Raw genomic sequence first — 20,852 nt, forward strand, 5'->3', positions numbered from 1 at the left:
ATTGGTCGTTGACAGATGACGACTCAGGAGCTGCTCCTCTGTAAGTACAGTCAGCAGCTCAGTATCCTCCTCAAAGATTTCATCTTCTTCTTTTTTTACAGAACTCATGTTTCTTTCTGTTTTTCAGGAAGAGCAATTCCACTGAAAATCACAAAGACAAGAATGTGAGGCAAAGGAATTCCAATTAAAAGCTGAAAGAGGTGAGTTCTTCACTCACGTTCTCCTTGAAATGTAGCTTCCTGTGTTCTCTACATGGACACGGTATATAAGGGATAAACCAAAAATAGACTCTCTGCTTTTCAAACGGCTGTAATTCATCTTTCATGCAATTCCTTCTTTTTTTATTCCAGACGGACGTCCAGATGGCAGTCCAGGATTCAGCTGTCGTGTGGCACATTCTACTGTGCGCCCTGCACATTTTAAAAAGTACCTTTTTTTTTTTTGTGCTTGGGTGTTTATTAACAAACTGTCAGATTTTGTTCTTTGTTTTCTTCTATATTCTTCTCCGCATTGTGCAGCCACAGGAGACAGTGTGAAGTCATTTTCTGCTTGAGGCCCAGAGGGCAAATATTGCATGAGTTTAAAAATGCCGTTATAGGAAAGTGTGTGTGTTTGTTTGTCGTAAAATCATAGACGGTTCGTGTGAGGAACGCCTCTTTTGTGGTTGTTTTACTTCCTGTGCTGACCTCACAGTCTTTGCTTTTATGTTCTCCAATCTGGAATTGTTACTTGTACTTGTACAAGTTCTGTTCAGAGTACTTCACTGCCACTCTCATAGCGTTTGACCCGCTCCCACGCCATCGCAAAGTCTCCCTTTTTGCATAGTTTTTTATTCTTTGCCTAAACGCCAACAAGCACCATTTTATCTTTTGTGTGGTAAATCTGACACTTGAATTAAAACGCAGAAATTCTGAAGATTTTGTTGCCGTGAGAAATTATTATTTAGTAGAAAAGCGTTTTTTCCTTTTTTAAGTCGAGCTTTTATTTCCTTTTTCCCCCGAATCCCATATTTTAAATCTGAAGTTTTAGTCGCCGACGCTTTTGTCCCAGACGGTTTTTTTTGTTGCCGATGTCACATCCAGAATAAAAATATATTGTTATGGACCAAGTGCAAGAGCTGTCTGTCACTTCTGTTGAACGCAACTTAAATACTAACTGTTTTTAAATGTAGTCAAAGCAGATAAAACATTTAACAAGCCGCTCTTCTTTCCTCGCTGTGATTTGTGTGCGACTGTCGGACCGTCCTCTCTCTTCCCGTCGCCGTGTAGATGATTCAGAAGCCAAATGTTCCATTTAATCTGATTAGTGTTGTGATTGGATGTTACCGTTGCAGAGTTACGCAGATTAACAAAAAGTCCTGGCCAGAATTGTGTACGTTGTTGTACCGTCCCGAGCACACGGAACACCATCTGTTGTACGACTTGCACAAACTGAATAAAGGTATTTGATTTTACACGTTTGATTACTTCCTCAACTTCTTCTGACGTGTTTTGAGAGGAAATCTAAAGCATGGTCCGACAATGACCCTACTTATCTGAGGCTGAGAACATAAGTATAGCTTTATTCATGTAGACTGTTGCATGTTGTTTACAGTCATAACACGCAGATCTCATTGGGCTTAATAAACACGCTCAATTAATTTAAAAAAAGTTTAAAATGTTCTACTAAAATGGCCCCAAACCATGCTTCCTTTATGACCTTTCTTTACACAAATCCCTGTTTCAGGCCGAGACAGACAACAGCCAACAGAAAGCATGGTTTGTGATTAATATCAATATCATTGGAGCTGTGCATATGTCTGATTATCTTGTGAGTTTCCTCACTGTGTAAAGAAAGGTTTAGAATTAGCTTTATCTTGGTCTATGAAAGCCAAATGTTTGGACTGTTGATCTGCAGCAGAATGGTTAAAAAAAAAAGGGACTGCAGCAAAGATTAAATAAAAATTAAAACGCATCTGTTTAAGGGATTATGAGGTTATAGTTCAGTCATAAAAGCGTCATGCTATAACGAGTTTTTCCACTAACGGGTAGAAAAAGGCCTGTTTCTCCGGAAGCGTGTGCGCATTTCTCCACTAGGTGGAGCCCTTTAACCGAGAATGGAGGACTCCAGCACACATCGGTACACTATCAACCTGAAGCAACAGGCAGACGCGGTTGATGAGCTCTGTGAGGAAAGTCTATGGATCACGTGACAGAATAGGTTATTGGTTGATGGTCTACCTGAGATCAGCTGTGGATGACGGAAGATGGAGAACTTGGGGTTTTTTTTGTGACCTTATTCTGTCACCTTTGTCCCTCATCTCCTCCCTCCCCCTTATCAGGTGAGTATTTATGTATGTAAGAATATATCTGTGTTTACTTGTTTTATATAAATAAAGTTTATACCGTTTTACATTGTTTCTTCATTATAATAAGTGTAGGAAGTTGCAGCTCAAATATTATACCGTCTCTAACACACACACACACACACACACACACACACACACACACACACACACACACACACACACACACACACACTAGCAGCAGCCAGGTTGCAGCCATAGCAACGCCACCGGTGCGCTGTTATCCTAAAGTGGGGTGTGTGTGTGTGTGTAAAAAGCAGAAGGCTGTTGCTGCTTTGAACTCCACACACTTCTTCCGCCGCCGCCGCCAGTCTCGCCAGGTTCAAGGTGCGGGGAGTGTCTGCCTGTCTGTCCGTCTTGTCTCGTCTTTGTTCCGCCTGTGATGGACGAGGCGGAGGGACGGCGGCGAGGAGGAGCCCAAATTCCAGCAGCCTCGACCACCTCGAGTCACCACCAGCTCGGCCGGACGCGAGGATCATGGGAGCAGCGGAGGGACCGAGATGAAGAAATTCGCGCCAGGAGGCGGAGCCGCGTCCGTCGCGCGCAAAAAACTCCAACAGCCACGAGCTGTGGCTCCTGCGAGACGAGGACTCCGCACCTGTCAGTGGCAGCGCAGCCTCTGCTCTGTTGTGCCGGAGGGATGCTGCTGCTGCTGCTGCCGCTGCTGCTGCCGGAGGGGACTCACTCCCCGAGGCGGGCGTGATAGCAGAGGGAGCCATCGGCATGATATGCAACAAAAACGGAGATTGTAGAAGGGACCCGACCAGTTCAGGGAGCCTCTCCTCTCTCATCTCAAGGCAGGAGAAGCAGGCGGATGGAGTAGTGGCAGCTGAAGACGGGAAGGCGCAGGTCGCGAGCATGGACGGCTCCATCACTTCAGCGGGGTCCCTGACACAGGTGCCGGGCGCCGAGGTCAAGACCGCGGCGGCGGCGATGGAGAAAAAGGACTCCAGAGTTTCCTTCTCCAACGCCCCCGACTAGTAAAGGACAGACTCCGAGTCAGCAGTCGAGGAATTCTGTCACGTTCTCCAAAGCCGAGGATGGCTCTCAGATAGTGCCGGATGATGGAGACTCCAGGGCGAATCTGACATACATGCAGCGGCAGTTTAGTTCCATGCTTCAGCCCGGAGTTAACAAGTTCTCCCTGCGCATGTTTGGCAGCCAGAAGGCAGTGGAGAAAGAGCAAGAGCGCGTAAAGTCAGCGGGTAATTGGATTATCCACCCATACAGCGACTTCAGGTATGGGTCAAATTGAGTTGGGTCCATAACCAGTGCATACTCTTTAAGAGCTATGTTGAATTATATGGATTTGTTAAGTAACGCACTGCCTGGCACTCATTTTCCACATCAAACGTTATATGAGAAAAGACAGGAAAAAAAAGTAATAGAATATTCAGGTTAATAATAAAAGCACTTAGATATGTCCTCCATAGAAAGCACTTTAGCTGTAGCCAAGATGAATGCATAAATAAAACAATAAATCCAACTAATATTCAATATTTATGTGTATAGTTGTATTTGCCACCTTGAAACTTAAGGGGAGAATTTGATCCATCATAATTCATTATTGATGGTAAAAAAAAAAAATATGAGTAATTGTTTATCTCAGCCGTGCATATTCCCCCATTTAAGGGGCCGATAAAGACAAAAATAGTAACGTAACTGCGATATGTCGGTGTAACAAGCAAAAGTCTTTATTTCAATGAGTTTCGTCTCAAAGATAAACTTGACGGGAAGTTGGAAAAGTTACATTTTCTTGAGCTTGAATGCGTCTGAACATCTGTTTCAGCACCAAGGACAGATCCTCCAATCCTCTGGACTGTAGAACAGCAGCAGTCTGAAGATAAAGCTATTTGAGCTCTCACCTGGCTGTGACTCAGATTTTTGCAATCAAACCGTGATTTCATATTATGCTGAATTAGTCGTTTTTTTTTTTTTTTTTTTTTTTTTTTGGTGGGGAATTATGTGAGGGAACATTCATGACTCAGCAGCGCTCTTCAGTCGGTTCCTCCCTTTGCTTAAGGAGGCTCTCTCGCGTTCTTACGGCTGATCAGACAGAAGTGTAACTCAAGGTTTTTGGGGGGGGGGGAAATGACAAAAGCACAAAGAGGTGCAAGACTAATCTACCGACGATTTCGTCAGTTTATCGTTTGGTCTATAAAGCGTCAGAACATTGTGGGAACGCTGGAGTATATTTGGCCATAAATAGCTTAAAGATTGATTGATCATCAAAATAGTTGCAAATGTGTCTTCTGTTGGTGGACTAATCATCTCAGCTCACTGGGTTTTTGCGGTATGATTAAAAGTTGTGGAGCGGATGATAATAATTGCTGAGGCGTCCTCCATCAGTAGCTTATGTCTCTCTGATGTCCTTTGATTTGAAATAAACTGCAGCCAGCTTGTATTTCCTGTTATACTCCTGTCTCTCGCTTGGTTTGACCTTGTCCCGAGTCAGATGGTTTGGGTTACATCACCAGCAGAAGATACAGTGCACTTAGTGAGAAAAGCTGAGCATGACTGTGTTTACGGTTGACTGTCTCTCAGTCTCTAACCATCTCCCCCCCCCCTTTGCTTTAGGTTCTACTGGGACTTCACCATGCTGATGTTCATGGTGGGCAACCTGATCATCATCCCCGTGGGCATCACCTTCTTCAAGGAAGAGACCACCACTCCCTGGATCCTCTTCAACGTGGTGTCCGACACCTTCTTCCTCATGGACCTGGTGCTGAACTTCCGGACGGGCATCGTGTTCGAGGACAACACCGAGATCATCCTCGACCCCAAGAAGATCAAGAAGAAGTACCTGCAGAGCTGGTTCGTCGTGGACTTCGTCTCTTCCATACCTGTGGATTATATCTTCCTCATCGTGGAGAGAGGGATGGACTCGGAGATGTACAAGACGGCCCGGGCGCTCCGCATTGTCCGCTTCACCAAGATCCTCAGTCTGCTGCGGCTGCTGAGGCTCTCCAGACTCATCCGGTACATCCACCAATGGGAGGAGGTAGGCAGAGACTCAACATTTAAGATCCGATGAAAGGGTTTTTTTGGGGGGTTTTTACTCCGATCACTCCAAGAAATCTCCTCCATGATTCCATTTAAATGTACGGTGAGCACACGGGCCTGGACCACTATGCTAATAAAGATGACACCATCGTGCAGTAGTGGCCTTGGGAAAGAAGCGAATACACAAGGGGAGAGCACAACATGAGCACCACTGTTGTAGGTTGTGCGCTATATTTAGGAAATGGTAGTTGCCGCTCTAATGTAAGCCGTCTGTACAGCTGTGCCCATCTGTAACATGAAGGATGCGGGATGATACATGGGCAGATATTCCATAAACGGACATTATTAGTGACGATATATACAATTGTATAAATCAAAAAGTATTTGTGTATATATATATATATATATATCATATGATATATATATATATATATATATCATATGATATATATATATATATATCATATGATATATATATATATATATATATATATATCATATGATATATATATATCATATGATATATATATATATATATATATCATATGATATATATATATATATATCATATGATATATATATATATATATATATCATATGATATATATATATATATATCATATATAATATATATCATATATATATATCATATGATATATATATATATCATATGATATATATATATATCATATGATATATATATATATATATATATATATATATATCATATGATATATATATATATATATATCATATGATATATATATATATATATATATATATATCATATGATATATATATATATATATCATATGATATATATATATATATATATATATATATATATATATATCATATGATATATATATATATATATATATATATATATATATCATATGATATATATATATATATATCATATGATATATATATATATATCATATGATATATATATATATATATATAATGGAGATCAATAGAAACAGAAATAATCAAAAAGTATTTGAATTTTGTAAGATTTGTATCAATAATACAAAAAAAAATCAACTTTTTAAAACATTGATGTACTGCAATGTTTATGTGCATTTGTATACATTTTTGCATATCATATATGACCCAATATCAGCATCTATCTCATGAGCCAGTATCGACCAATAATATTGTCCTCCTCCATTCAATAGGTAAGTTGAGTTTGTACTGGTTTGTTAAATCTCTTACCGTAATATCTGTCTTTTATTCCATAGAAACAAAAGTGAAACAGAAGATAAAATCAACACTTCCTGTTCCTGTTTTGGTTAAAAGACGCTAGATCTAGACTGATAAATCGGCCACGCAATATATCGGCCAATACTGACTTATTCCAGATGCATTGGTATCCTGCATATGCTGGCTGATAATTATAAAAAAATGTCAGGGATCCATATCAAGATGGTTGTTAAATGTGTTTAAAACATTTAAACGGTGTCCGGCTAATCATCGTTATAAAAAAAACTAAATAGAAGTATCGGCATCGACCCGGGCTACGAAAGATAATCTCTGTTAGCTTTGGCGGGAAACATTCCCGACATCTCTTCAGCGTTTACTGTTACATCATGAAACATCCCTTGTCACCTTGCAGACGCCGGATCAGCACATCTGTAAAGGATTGTGCAGCATTCACACAACAGTGTGTTTATTGTGAATTTTAAAGTTGAACAAAATGCTCACAGATCAAAGCCATCAGAGAGGCATTGATCATCGCTGATGATCCAGTGTAGAAGTCATGACAAAGTCTTTTCCTGCCACTTTGAATTGTTTGTTCATTTAAAAAAAAAAAGAAAGAAGAAAAACAGTCTGCTCTAATTAATAACACAAAATTGGATTCCAGTGCAGTGCTTTTATGTCAGCATACAAGTAATTCTGATTGTGCATCAAAACAATTCTCTGTATAATTTACTCCCCAACACAGAAGTTTTACCTCATGTTGCAAAGCAATAAGCCTGATAGCTAGTGTGCTGATGTAGTTATGAATTCATGAAAAATTAATTTGTGCTTATTAGTGGAAAGCGAAGGGGGATTTTCCGAGCAAGGAACAGAACTACCGGAGACACTAATTGCCTTTTTTTCTTTGTTCTCAAAACAAAAGCTACAATTATTATTGTTTTAATGTGACATTACAACTACACACGCGTTCTGACCACATCAGGAAATCGTCATTTCTCATACATGCTCCTTAAACACAATTAGCCCCGTGCCTGCTATGATGCTTTTTCTATATAAAGGGAAAATCCATATTTGGATTAGCCAAGCATCCGTGAATCAAAAGTGTGCGTTCCTTCGTGCCGGAAATAAATAGCCGCTGCTCTTGTGAATACAGAGTGGTTATTTGAGCTCCAGGAGAACCCTAATTACTGACTCAAAACACTCAACAACGGAATGCTGCTTCGCTTCGCCTCGGCCCTGCCTCCGATCACCGGAGTCCAGCCGAGCTCTGCTCCGCTCAGCTCGATCCAAACGTGGCTGGCTGGGTTCCGGCTCGGCTCGGCTCGGCTCGGCTCAGCTCAGCTCAGCTCAGCTGTGACGGGGTTTTCCCAAAAGATCATCCTAGAGTTGTGATGATTTCACCGTTTTAGTTCCAAGTGAGTCACCTACGGTGCTCATAATAGATAAAAAAAAAAAAAGAAAAAAAAAGAAAGAGCATATGTATTTTTGAAGTGATGTCTTTGAATAGACTGTGTGTGTGTGTGTGTGTGTGTGTGTGTGTGTGTGCGCGTGCGCGCGCGCGTGTGTGCGTGTGTGCACGGCCAACACAGAAGCAGAGATAAGCGTTGTCTGGAATAACCAGAGCAATTTCCTGAGGCAGGAAGCTTTGTATCAAGGCTCTCCACTTGCTGGCGAGAGAATGCCTTTTTCATGAGCTAGACAACGGCGGTGAATGGGCGGCGGCGGCGGCGAGATTGCTTGTGGGAGTAATATTCATCGGGTTCAATAGTCCTCTCTAAACGGTGTCATCCCAATCGCCCCGGAACCCCTCCGTGTGTTTTTGACAATGTGCTGCAACTTTATCTGCATTTCTCAGACCCGCGAGTCGCGGTCACAGTAAACGGGGCCTCGACCCAGATTGTGGCGTGACAGTGACACATGACCAGGTGCTGTGCGGGTGTCAGGGGAGGGGGGACGGGGGGGGGACGGGGACATTAGTCCTGGAGCCTCATTAATCATGATGGGAATGCTTTCTAATCACAGGGCAAGGGCCCTCAGTGTGTTCCCCTTTCGCCAAATTAGCTCAGGCCATTAGCCGTTTATAGGAGAGGAAAAGTAGTGAAAGTTGTGTCTTTGGCATTTGGCCTGCAGGGAGAACTTCAAATATGCAGACGAGTGAAGAATGAAGAAGAAAATCAACACATATGTAATTGAATATCCACCAAGTAGAAAACACCACCTTGATGCTGACAGATTTTCTAGACGGCGGTGGAGGATAAGGAGGAGGTGTTTAGTGCACAGACAGCGAATGCGCACACCACTGACGTGTCGTGAGCATTTAAAGCATTTAAAGCACTAAAGAAACGAATGAGACTTGGGGAACTCAGCCAAACACGAGCCGCGAGAAAAAAAGCACCGAAGCTACATTGGCAAGAATCATCCACACATCAGCGAGTGGAGTAATATATACTGTGTGTCGGTCCGTTCGGATGGAGGGATATGTTAGAACGCTTTTGCTTTATTGTGTCAGGCGCTGTGACTAACAAGAGACATCTGCACCCCCGGGGGGGGGGGGGGGGGGGATGCTGGTTTTGGGACTAAAGTGAGCTGAGGGTTTACGGCAGCGAGGTGACAGGATGAGTCACATGTAGGTCGATCCTCTCGTCTCAAGTGAGAAATGAGCCTTTGTTTGTTGATGGGCTCATGAAGCAGGGCTTTCCGTTACGCATGAATATGTATTGTGTACGTTGCAGACATGCATCCAGCACCTGGCCTGCTTCCCTCATAGGATAATTCTCTGTCCCGAGTGTGTGTGTGTGTGTGTGTGTGTGGGTGTGTGTGTGGGGGGGGGGGGGATGCTTTTGCTTACGTTTTAGCGAAGCCTCCAGTTGGCCCAGCTGAGCATGGTTTTCAGAGCTCAGCCCACACATTTGATGTAAACATACCCACACACACACACACACACACACACACACACACACACACACACACACACACACACACGCATAGTGGTAACAAGGCCTGGCCAGTAGCCAGCGAGAGCCACGCTGAGTGGTGTTTACAACGCTGCGACCGCAACACCAGCGCCGCACAAATGATCCTTCGTACGTGAGGGGAGTGAATCTGAAAAACAAACAAACAAAAAAAAAAAAAAACAGCAGAGAGAGGCCGACCCCAGCGTCCGATGAGGTTTCATCGTTCATCATTCTTCTTCTTGTTCATTTTGCCCACCTGGTTATAATGTAGACCCTCAGCCTGACACTAATATGCTACTAAGATTGATGAGGAAAGACGTGCGGCACGTCGGCTCTTTGTTCCTGATTAGTGACATCTTTTACCTCCTGTGACATCCACTATTTGAAGTACAGAAACATCAGTAGGTCCAGGCTGTTGGTTTACTGAAAGTCACCATGAGGATCTTTTATCTGGTTAAGAAACAAGTCTCAGTGTAATACTGCTGCCTCCATATGACCTACTTTAGTAAACAAGACCGTCAGCGAGAAGATTGGCTATTACTTTATCGTGATTGTTAATGCTGGCCATCGGTGCCATCGGGTTCCCTGCCGAATCAGCCTCGCCTGACACTCCTTCGGCTCAGACAACAGCGGGGTCTCCGGCAGCAGCCAGTCCATCGCGGACAGACACCAGATCCGGAATTGTTACCGAATTTAACCTGCAGTCGGAGCTCTGGCCGGACTGCTCCTCGAGCCGGGAGCGGAGCTTCACCTCGCTGCTCCGTCGGTCCCGACATAACGCTGCTGGAGGCCCGGGCCGTATTGCTGGGTCCGCTGGAGGGAAGCGAGGAACAGGAGAACCAGAACCGGGACAGAGTGAGGCAGACTGTCAGTAAAATGAGAGGTTTTCTAAAGGGACTCTGGTGCTTTGCAACACTACCCCTTTTGTCCACAGGGACCGCCAAATCACAAAGTTAAAGTTCCTCATAGTATCTTTAAATCTGCGCTAATCAATACTTTGATATCAACAATCAGTTGAAGGACTACTTATAATGTAAAAGAGGTTTATTTCAGTGTCTTTTAGCTCATTGTTTTGGCTTCTGACCCACAATGTTACTGTTTTGGTTCACTCTTACCGCTCTCATCAGTGTCATTTCCAGACACAGCAGACGGCTGTTTATTTATGTGGGGAAAAAAACTCGCCTTACACGACCTGACCAAAAGGGTGCGCTAACAAAGTTAGCAACTAGCCAGCAACAAAAGCACAGCTGACAGGAAGAAAGTGTATGATTCGCCAAGTGAACTGAAACCCGGCTCCAAATGAGTGATATGCAGCCGCTCCGGTAAATTCTGGATGTATAAATAGGCAACTGTATGCTGACATGTTCGCCATAATCTCAACTGTACGAGATGATTATGTGTCAGTGTTGTGTTCACAGTATCTTTTCCAACTCCCAAGTGGGAAAAAAACACAATAAATCAATTAACACTGCCTTAAGAGTAGGATGTTGTCCAAACCATCTCCTATAGATAACAGATTTCTCATTCCCCTCACACATCTATCTCTGTCTTTCCCTCCTCTCCACTTTGATAACCCTCTCTCTGTCCGTCTCGTCTCCTCCTGACAGATCTTCCACATGACCTATGACCTTGCCAGTGCTGTGATGCGAATATTCAACCTGATTGGTATGATGCTGCTGCTGTGTCACTGGGATGGCTGTCTCCAGTTCCTCGTTCCCATGCTGCAGGACTTTCCGTCCGACTGCTGGGTCTCCCTCAACAAGATGGTGGTAAGCAAAAAAAAAAAATTAAAAAAAAGTGTTGCATGTTATGTTTGCGTATAAGTCACACAATCACAGGAATATCAGCATGCGAAGGTGTTTGAAAGAACAATCACTGCAAAAGCAAAACATTAAACGTATCCCCCGTGGAGCACAGAAGTGTGTTATTTGCAGGCAGATGGGGAAATAGGATTTATTTAAGGTTGAGTCTGCACACACACACACACACACACACACACACACCGGACCAGCCTTAATTAAACCCTCTCTAGTTAAACCCAGGAGAGATGCCAGTGTGTACAGAAAGCAGGAGTGAGGGATGAAAACAGAGCCTGTTTTCACTCGGTTCATACGGCACTTCATGCGGTTTTGTTCTTTAGCCAATGTCTTCTTTCCCTCTTTCTTCTTTACGTCTCCTCTCAGATGTCCTTCCCTCATTCTAACTGGCAGGTAGCTTCTGGCCATCTGCAGACATGAAAGCGAAAAAAAAAAAGAACTGCTCAAGCTGCATGAAAAACAATGATCTAGACCAGATCATGAATGAAAAATCGTTGTTAAAAGCATGTTGGTTTCGACCTTTGTACCTTTTAACCAGCCTACATTTTGCCAAACAGGAGCTTAAGTTGATCAAACCACTTGAACCATAAGATTCTCTTTAAGTCCCATCTCAAGATCTCAATCAATGAAATACTAAAGTTCAACAAACTACAGCTTCCAAATGACCATGAAGTTGAATCTAATACTGCTTCAACAAATACTGAACATTATAACCTTAAATAAACTAGCAAGAGTACACTAGATTTAAAAAATAAATACAAAAAGTCTCCCAAAAAACATACTTTTTATGTCAGAGCATTTATTTAATTTTTTTATTGGGATGTAAACAAAATTTCAACAATTATAAAATGAATATTTTTCTAGAAGATTCTCAACTCTAGCTTGAATAAAGGTAGGATTTATTGCAGCGCTGCAATAATTAACCAATACAGTTTAATAGTGTTGGTCATGGGGGACTAATAAACTGGCAGCTGCGTACTATGTGTACTTGTTAAAACACTATTAAAGCAGTTGTTTTTTTTTTTTTTTTTTATGGCTGTACTGTTACATCACATGTCACAACATCGGGAACCGTTATCACCTGTTTGTGTATTTATCCTTTTGAGCTTAATCCCTTCCATCCTGTCTGACTCGTCACTCCGTATTAGAGATAACTGGCGGAGATTTGGTGACTGACAGAGCCAGAGGCACGGAGAAGTCAGGGGATGTGAGCTGTTAAAAACACATCTGCCTGGTTGCCCTTTGCTCAATCCATGCCGTTTTCACACTTTTTTTTTTTGTTGGTCTTTTTATAACTTATACACATATACACATCCACACATATTGCCTGTGAGTCATGTGGTAGGCCTGTTAATAGTGCAACCAGGAGAGACCAACCATACAAATTAAGATATTTTATAATCCTTATGAAGGATATTCAGGCTTGGATTTCAGAACTGGCTCAAACATTTTGTATTTTGACGGTTCATGCAGGTCAGATGATGGACTTGATGAAGGGTTGTGACCGCTGAGGCTGAGCTCACAGTATGTTGTGTGTACCGTGTATTGGTAAAAAACCAACACTGGTGAAATGCTTTGGGAGTAACTTTAAAGAAAGAGAGATTTGCACTACTAGGATAAGTGGATTGGGAGTTAGAGAGGACAGTTTGCATTGACTGGAGAGGTAAAGAGCAAAGTGATTGGTTAAGGCTGAGGATAAATAGTTGGTATTAGTGGGGAATGACACGATTACACAGGCGGCAACCGGTTCTGAAAAGTAGTAGAAAGTGCTTTAAACTTGCATTATTTCTTAAGGCCATCAGGGGGCGACTCCTCTGGTTGCAAAAAAAGAAGTCTGATTTATTCCCTCAGTAAACATTGTAAACATGAGTTTATGGTCTCAATCTCTAGTTTCAAGTCTTCTTCAACACAGCATGATGTTCATTTAGTAAATTATTATCCTATTGAGTAACATGTTCTTCTTAGAACTTTAACCCTTTAACAATGTTTTCAGTTCATGAAAGTTAATTGTAGCCATTTTGTTTTATTAAGCGTTTGGTTTGACTTAGCTCCGCTTGTGCCACTTCTGGTTGCAAAAAAAAACAAAAACAAGATGGCGACGGCCAAAATGCTGAACTCGAGGCTTCAAAACCCGCAGTCCTAAAAACCAATGAGTGACGTCACAGTGACTACGTCCACGGTCTATGGATTGACACAAACCAGCCCACCGTTGTGACGGAGCCTAAAGATGTTCCTGGTTGACTTTTTACTGTTGCATCAGAAGCTGCGAATAAGCTGGCTTGCGAGGTAGTTTATTCTGTTCCATGGATCGAACGTCACATGACTGCTGTGTCTCGGGAAGTGAAGCGGAGCTGGATGATCTGGTCTGTCTACGAATCTCTAAGAAACGCTTCATATGTTGAACCTTCTAGTTTTGGCACAAAGGTTTGTGACTTTCAGCCCTCGGAAAAAAACACTGTGTGCTATGACACGGTGGTGTGTGTGTGTGTGTGTGTGTGTGTGTGTGTGTGTGTGTGTGTGTGTGTGTGTGTGATCTCCAGGAACAGATGGATCTCACACCCATTGACCCTGGGGGACATCGCTTGCTTCTCTATCGCTCCATCTCTTGTTTCATCTCCGGCCATCCTTTTTTCTCACTCGCACCCTCTCCGCACACACACACACACACACACACACACACACACACACACACACACACACACACACACACACACACACACACGGAGGCTAACAAGAAGCCCACTGCTGTTTTGTCACTTCTGACTAAAATGCAGTAAACAGCGTCTATATTGCGTCACAACGTTGTTTGTGTGTTGTGTTAATTATCTCCAAAAGGTAGAGGAAATAAATTGCTCTCCAAGCTGTCAGGCTTCTCCCCCTTTCCAGCTCGCCGTGCTTTACGTTCAGCTGTCTCTTTTATGCCTCAAAGTGACGAGCGACGCTTAAGTCTGTGCGCAATTTTTTTCCGAGCGATATATATATATATATATATATATGCCACAATGCCAGCGAGAGAGACACCCCCATGTGGGCGCGGCCCGCCTTGCTGAGCGGTGCTGCTCTCCGTCTCGGGGTAATCGAGGTCAGAGATCCCTCCTCAGAGTGGCTCTGAATGAGAGACGCAGCGTTAAATGATACTCGTCCTCGTGCTTCACTTCTGCCCGCGCCGGACATTTACTGGACTCATCCTTGCACTTAGGCTTTAATACAGCCGGATAGAAACGACACATGATTCACTCACTTGCTCAGAGGGCACTCTCTATTACACCTGCTGTCGCATGAATATTATGTCTGTCTGTCTGTCTTTGTGTGCATGCGATATGATAAAAACAGCTTCCTTCCGACTAGTTCCCTTCCTGTAATGTATTCGGCTCTGCCTCAAAACATCAAAAAAAACAATATCTGTGTCTTGTAAAAGATGTGCACGCAGCCGACAATGGTGTTCATTATAAGCCCAACAAGCAGGCTCCTGCAGCATAGTGATCACAATACACCAGGTCATCATGGCCTGTTATTTAAAGTGGCTCTCTGTAAGGTGGATGACGGGTGGGTTTGTCCCATCTGCCTCACCCTGATTGGCCCGTGGATCAGTGGCATTAGAATAAAGCCTCTCTCTCTCTCTCTCTCTCTCTCTCTCTCTCTCTCTCTCTCTCTCTCTCTCTCTCTCTCTCTCTCTCTCTCTCTCCCCCCTCTCCTGCTCCAGTCTGAGCTCTGTTTCTGTATTTAATATTTTAGGCTGCTGAGGGATATTTTACTGTCGATGGAAGGGTTTGCTAGAATTGCAATAGAACACACATTTGTGTGGCTTTATCACCTATGCGTGTGCATTGTAGCCTCACACACACACACACACACACACACACACACACACACACACACACACACACACACACACACACACACACACACACACAGAATGCACTTCAAGGAACCCTCCTGCTGTGAAAGTTAATAAGGATATCCCCCATTCATTCAATTACTGAAGTGATCTAACTGGCAGCCAGGGTTGTCAGCATGCATAAGAATAATAGGCTGTTCCTGGGGGGAGGTGTTGGTATGTGTGTGTGTGTGTGTGTGTGTGTGTGTGTGTGTGTGTGTGAGTTGAGTGACTGCTTGTTATGATGTTATGTGGTTCATGCATTATGAAGTGTAACGGATACTCAGTAACACAACATCCATTTTTTAAAATACAGTCGTCAGAGATGAACATTCAACATGAGTGTTACTGTACTGTGAGTGTTAGAACATTCAAGTCAGCGCCATGTGGAAATTGATCGGATCCTTCTGTCATTTATGTGTGTTGTGTTAGAATGCATTTGAAGTAATGAAGTAAATTCAAGTTAAGTTTGGACTTTCTTCAATAAGCTGGGTCAACCATGTGTAAGCCAGCAGCAACAAAACATCATTTCTGCCCAGTCACTTTGGAGCGGTGTGTTTGTGGGCCAAGTTGCCTCAGTGAAACCAACCCCCATTTTAAGAAGAATAATTGTCTTGTCATATTTAGCTACGCAGTGATATGAGTTCAGGTTTTTATTAAAACACAGGATAAATATTCATCCAAATAAGTTGTCTTTATATATCGTGAAGTATAACAACTTAAACTCTGGACTACGCCACGACAGTTCGCGAGAAGTGAAGCCAAAATATCGTGATTGCCCCCTGGTGGTTGGCTGCAGTATAGGTAGTGAACCCTGTCGTCTCTATAGTGGCTGATGGGAGAAACAAGAATTCAAAGCACGCTTCAAAAATCAATCTTCCCCCGAGGTTATTTCTGTCACTTTAGGTGACGTATATTCAAGTCGTTGCTTTTTCTTAAAATTTAGTTTTTGAATTACTTATTTGATTGACAAAAAATGGGGTGTGGCTTGAAATGATTGACAGCTGTGATTGGCTGCTGCATGTTTACCTTAACTTCTTAGTTTGTTATCATGCTAACATTTGCTAAATGGCTCTTAACACAAATTAACACAGGCAGATTTTTGCAGGTATTTAGTCATAAACGACAAATTAAAAATGTGTCTGTAAATATTTATTGGCAATCCATCCAATAGTTGTTTGGATATTTCACTCTGGACCGAAGGGGTGGAACGACCGACAGGCTAGAGTGGCTAAAAAAAAGTATTCTGACTTTTCCCAATGTTGTTTAATCTAAAAGCGGTGTAGATTTTTTTTCCGTCTTACTTATGCCTCGTACTCGTCATGATCTTTGCAGCACAGATGCTTTTGGGCTTGAGCCATATGGCCACAGCTTGCATCATCAACTAGACACATTCTCTGGATGCACATGGTTGCACACCAACAGCAGTCTGAAATACTACAGCTGTGTCTCAATCCAGAGGCTGGATCCTGTGAAGGACACGGCCAAAGGCGAAGGTGGGTCCTTCAGAGCAGGGATTGTCAAAGTAGGGCAACATTTAACAAAGTAAGGGGGTCTGCGAAAGAGTTTGCTATAAATTATAAAATTGTGCTGTATCATTAAAAAAGTGCTTATCTACAGATGGGGATCATTTCTGCCAGTAAAACAAACTAATTGTGTCCATTATGATTGAGACCAACAGCAATAAATTCATTATTTTTAAGTAGAAGCACTTTAATTTGGTCATTTTAAATCTGGATTTTTTTTTAGGACTACGCCAGTCTTGCTACCGTTCATTTTCTGAAAGCGTTCAAGATCAATTACTTGAAAGAAAACCAAAAACTTAAAAGCTGTAGATGTAGCTGTATTGATATGATGTGTATCCTTAAGAATTGCAAAGTTTTGGAAAACAGATTTCAGTGGCATCTACAGTAGTATGTGCTTAATCGGTGTTACGATAAAGAGGGGCTCCTTGCATAATGTTCATCCCTTTAAGGGGTCCCTGCTTCAGAGGACCTTAAGGCCAGACTGAACCTGCTCCCCCTCTGCAAACAAGTCCCTCCTCGTATACTTCGATTAGTTACAGTGGTGCTCCAGCAGCGTGTGTCCCTCGGCACACCTTATCCACACAAAGTTCCACTTGCATGGCTGAATTCTGTGATTTGCTGAAAGCAAAAGAATGAAAGCTGCGGTGTTCTCTGTTGCAGCTCTGCCAAGGTTGAATACCTCAGGGAGGAGGAGGAAACTAGCAACCCTTATGAAAAAAAAAACGAACAGATGTCAAGCTGGCAAAATGAAGCCAACTCAAACACAGCTGAACGTTTTTATATGTAGTAAGGCCAGTTTAACAGAGCGAACGGAGGGGGTGAGACGACAGTTTACCAAGACACAAATCTCATTGAGTCTTTGTATTTCGTTTGTGGCAGAAGGAGAGCAGAGGTGTGGAGTCACATGACTTGGACTCGAGTCCCTAACGTGATGACTTTTGACAAAATCAAAAAAGACTTTGATGACTCGTGACTTTGGACAGCCTTTGGACTTTGAACAAATACATAGTACCTTTCTTTGAAGCCCACTGACTAAAACAAAGTGTGTGCTCGAGGCAATCAACTGCCCGGTACCAGAGGTTCTCCAACAGCGTCAGACATGTTGGTTCTATTTACTTTATGAGAGATCTGTTATTGATTCTTTTGTGAAGAAGATTTACTCGTGGGGGAAAAAAAACAACTAACTGAGCAAACAGAATTTTTATCTGTTCCCTGAAAGGTTTTTTTTGTGAAGAGTTGTCTCGGAGTTGAATCTCAAGGTTTAGGACTTGGGTCTTGAGAGCAAAGACTCGAGACTTGCAAAACAAGGACTTGGTCCCACGTCTGGGGGGAGAAATTAACAATATTAATATGTATAAGTACATGTACGAAGATAGGAAGAGCTCAAATCATAAATCTGGGAAGAGAAAACTAGCCTTCTCTACTCTTTTCTTTAGCTGATGTAACCTTTTTACATGTTCAATGATACATAATTGCATTGCTCAGTACTGTACAACAGACATGAAATACAGTTAGTTTAACCAACAAGCCATGATAATTTCATCTCCTCTATTTATTGGTTGCAAGTTGTTCCTCAAGCACGTCATGTTGCACGACAATCAAACTATTAAAGCTAATGAACTCAAACCCAATAACGACAGGTTATTGAGCAGCAAAGCTATGATCCACCGAGTCCAATTCCTCTCGCAAATCAATTAAATTCCTACAACATCATTTACAAGAATCCATTTCACATCTGATGAATTCAATTGAAGACTTACATGAGTCGGCTGGGAAAGACGTCCATGAACCAGACTGACATAAAGACAGTTCAACACACTTTACTTTTTCATTTTTATTTGTCTTATTTTGGTGCAATGCCCGGCAAATTCTAGGCTATAACTGCACCGTGCTGCTACAGTTCAGTCAGACAGAAAATTGAAAAAAATGCTGCATTTGGTCAACCAAGACCTTTTAATAAGCTGCCCCATTATATTCAGAGAAAGTAAATGTTCCAAGTTCAAGTGATGAGTTCAAACTTGCGACGTTACAGTTACATTTTCAAACAGCTGCCACCACCAAGCCCTGACATCTTTGTCCATTATTTTCACATTAACTCACAATCCAATTTAACTTCACGCACCAGTCCTCCAATCAAGAGAAACACTTTTTTTTTTTTTTTGCTTTTAACGTCAGCATTCCTCATCAATACTGTCCGGTACAACCAGCAGACGCCAAACCGTCTTGCAGCTTCCCGTAGTCCTCATTTGGTTTTAAATAATGAATGCGAACACAAACACGCTGGTTCTGAATAATGAATACTCACATTTGCTAACAAGGTCTTTTGTGACAGTTTACATATTAAAATCCTAAATGTCAGTGTGATCTAAATGTCACTCCTTTTTTTTTTTTAAAGCAGCGTCAGTTTTTTCAAACCGTCAAGAGAGGGACTGCACCCTGTCAAAGGGAAGCTCGGCAGCATGACTGGCGCACACACACACACACACACACACACACACACACACACACACACATATTCAAATACAAGCTGAGTCTCAAACAGCATGCAAACCCAGACGGACGTGCCAGCATGCACGTACTCTCACTATTCTATACTTACCCCATCGTGCATCATAGACGTCCCGTACTCCCTTTTGTGTTCCTGCCTAAATGCATTATGTACAATTAGCTCTCATCCACGCTGCTCAGTGAAGATCGATGACAAATAAAATGCACACCAGAGCTGATTTCATTAGCTCCCCACTCCCCCCTCCTCACACAGGGTGGTATCGCTGTAGAATTAGTTTATTTTCTTACCATGAGGGATGTCATTTTCAGCAGTAAGAGACAGCTGCACACTGTCAGTTTTAATCAGCTATTGCTTCAAACTTAAACACACGTGCTGACCCGTTACAGCTGGTCAGGGTGCGTCGTCTCCCACGTCTTTACCTGCTCACGCGGTCACGTTAATGAATGTGCGCTTGTTTTGTTTTCAATGCTGCGTGTCGAGAGTTACGGTAAACAGGGAGAGATCGATACCAGTCTCGTGTGCAGCGTGCCCATTGAATGAGAAGCGTAACCCAGCAGCTGCTGAGCCTGCTTTAGCATAAAGACTGGAAGCAGATGAAAACAGCTATAGCTGCCAGGCAACCAGGGAAGACTCCGTGAAGTCACTGCGCCTGGCCAGGAAATAGTTAAAGGCACATCATTTCAGCGTTGTTTTCTTAGTGTTAAACTAGCTGTTTAGTAGCAGTGTTTGGGGGGTGGTCACCTAGACCCACCAGGAGGGGGCGGCACGAAGAATGAAGGATGCTCATGTAGACAAAAATCAGAAGTATGTGTAAACATTCATGGAGTAAGAATGCATCTATTTGTTCTAATTACCTGAGCTTGGAGCATAAATTCTGCCTGATCCAGGGATATGATCGTGTTGTGTGTTTGTATGAACATCAGAGCAGGAGACTCGCCAGCAACTTGGGCCTCAACATCGACAAAAAACATTTCTAGGAAGCTGATTTATGCCCGTGGGCTTACAGTCCACACAGACAGCCTAAGAGCATGCAGCTTCCAGTCATATGAGTTAGACTGTTACACCCTGTATCTGTACCAGGCAGCAGCCTCAGGGTCTGAAAAATGAAGAAAAAAAAAAGACAATGCTTAAGTGCCTTAAACTAGCATTCCTTCTAATGGCCACCAGGGGGCGACTCCTCTGGTTGTATAGAAGTCTAGTCTAAAAAGACTCTATTTCTCTCGTGATTTATTCCCTCAGTATACATTGTAAACATGAGTTTATGCTCTCAATCTCTAGTTTACAGTCTTTTTCAACACAGCCGTAGTAAGTGCATGCTTTGGGGCGGGGCTACCGTGTGATTGACAGGCCACTACAGCGGCGTCATTCGTATTTGCGTTTTAGAGCTTTAACCCTTTCAGTGTGTTTTCATGAAGAATTATATTTAGAAAAAAACGTTGTATTTTTCAGCATTCAGTTGTATTCGTAGCTCCACCATTTCCTGTCACTTTTGGTTGCAGGAAAACAAGATGGCGAGATTTCAACGCGGCTTTCCAGCTAAATCAAAGGGTAACGTCCTGGTGACAAACATCCACTTCTAATATACAGTCTATGAGTTTGGTGCATTTACAGTAATGTTG

General features: G+C 42.6%; 1 protein-coding gene and 1 long non-coding RNA gene across 2 annotated transcripts in view; both read left to right on the plus strand.

Annotated features, from left to right (window-relative positions):
- LOC137884188 (uncharacterized) lies at positions 1 to 1,453 on the plus strand. Its single transcript, XR_011104713.1, has 3 exons — positions 1 to 40; positions 128 to 200; positions 351 to 1,453. It is a non-coding gene; the product is annotated as an uncharacterized lncRNA (long non-coding RNA).
- Positions 1,454 to 2,844: 1,391 nt separating this feature from the next.
- hcn2b (hyperpolarization activated cyclic nucleotide-gated potassium channel 2b) overlaps positions 2,845 to 20,852 on the plus strand; it is a 45,550-nt gene continuing 27,542 nt past the window's right edge. Inside the window, 5 exon segments of the mRNA XM_068725887.1 lie at positions 2,845 to 2,889; positions 2,891 to 3,316; positions 3,318 to 3,583; positions 4,922 to 5,345; positions 11,112 to 11,273. Of these exon segments, the coding sequence (XP_068581988.1) occupies positions 2,845 to 2,889; positions 2,891 to 3,316; positions 3,318 to 3,583; positions 4,922 to 5,345; positions 11,112 to 11,273 (1,323 nt within the window).

Source organism: Cebidichthys violaceus, unplaced genomic scaffold, assembly GCF_023349555.1.
Source record: "Cebidichthys violaceus isolate CVI_PGR_0920_01 unplaced genomic scaffold, fCebVio1.0.p SCAF_37, whole genome shotgun sequence".
In the NCBI taxonomy this organism is placed as follows: Eukaryota; Metazoa; Chordata; class Actinopteri; order Perciformes; family Stichaeidae; genus Cebidichthys; species Cebidichthys violaceus.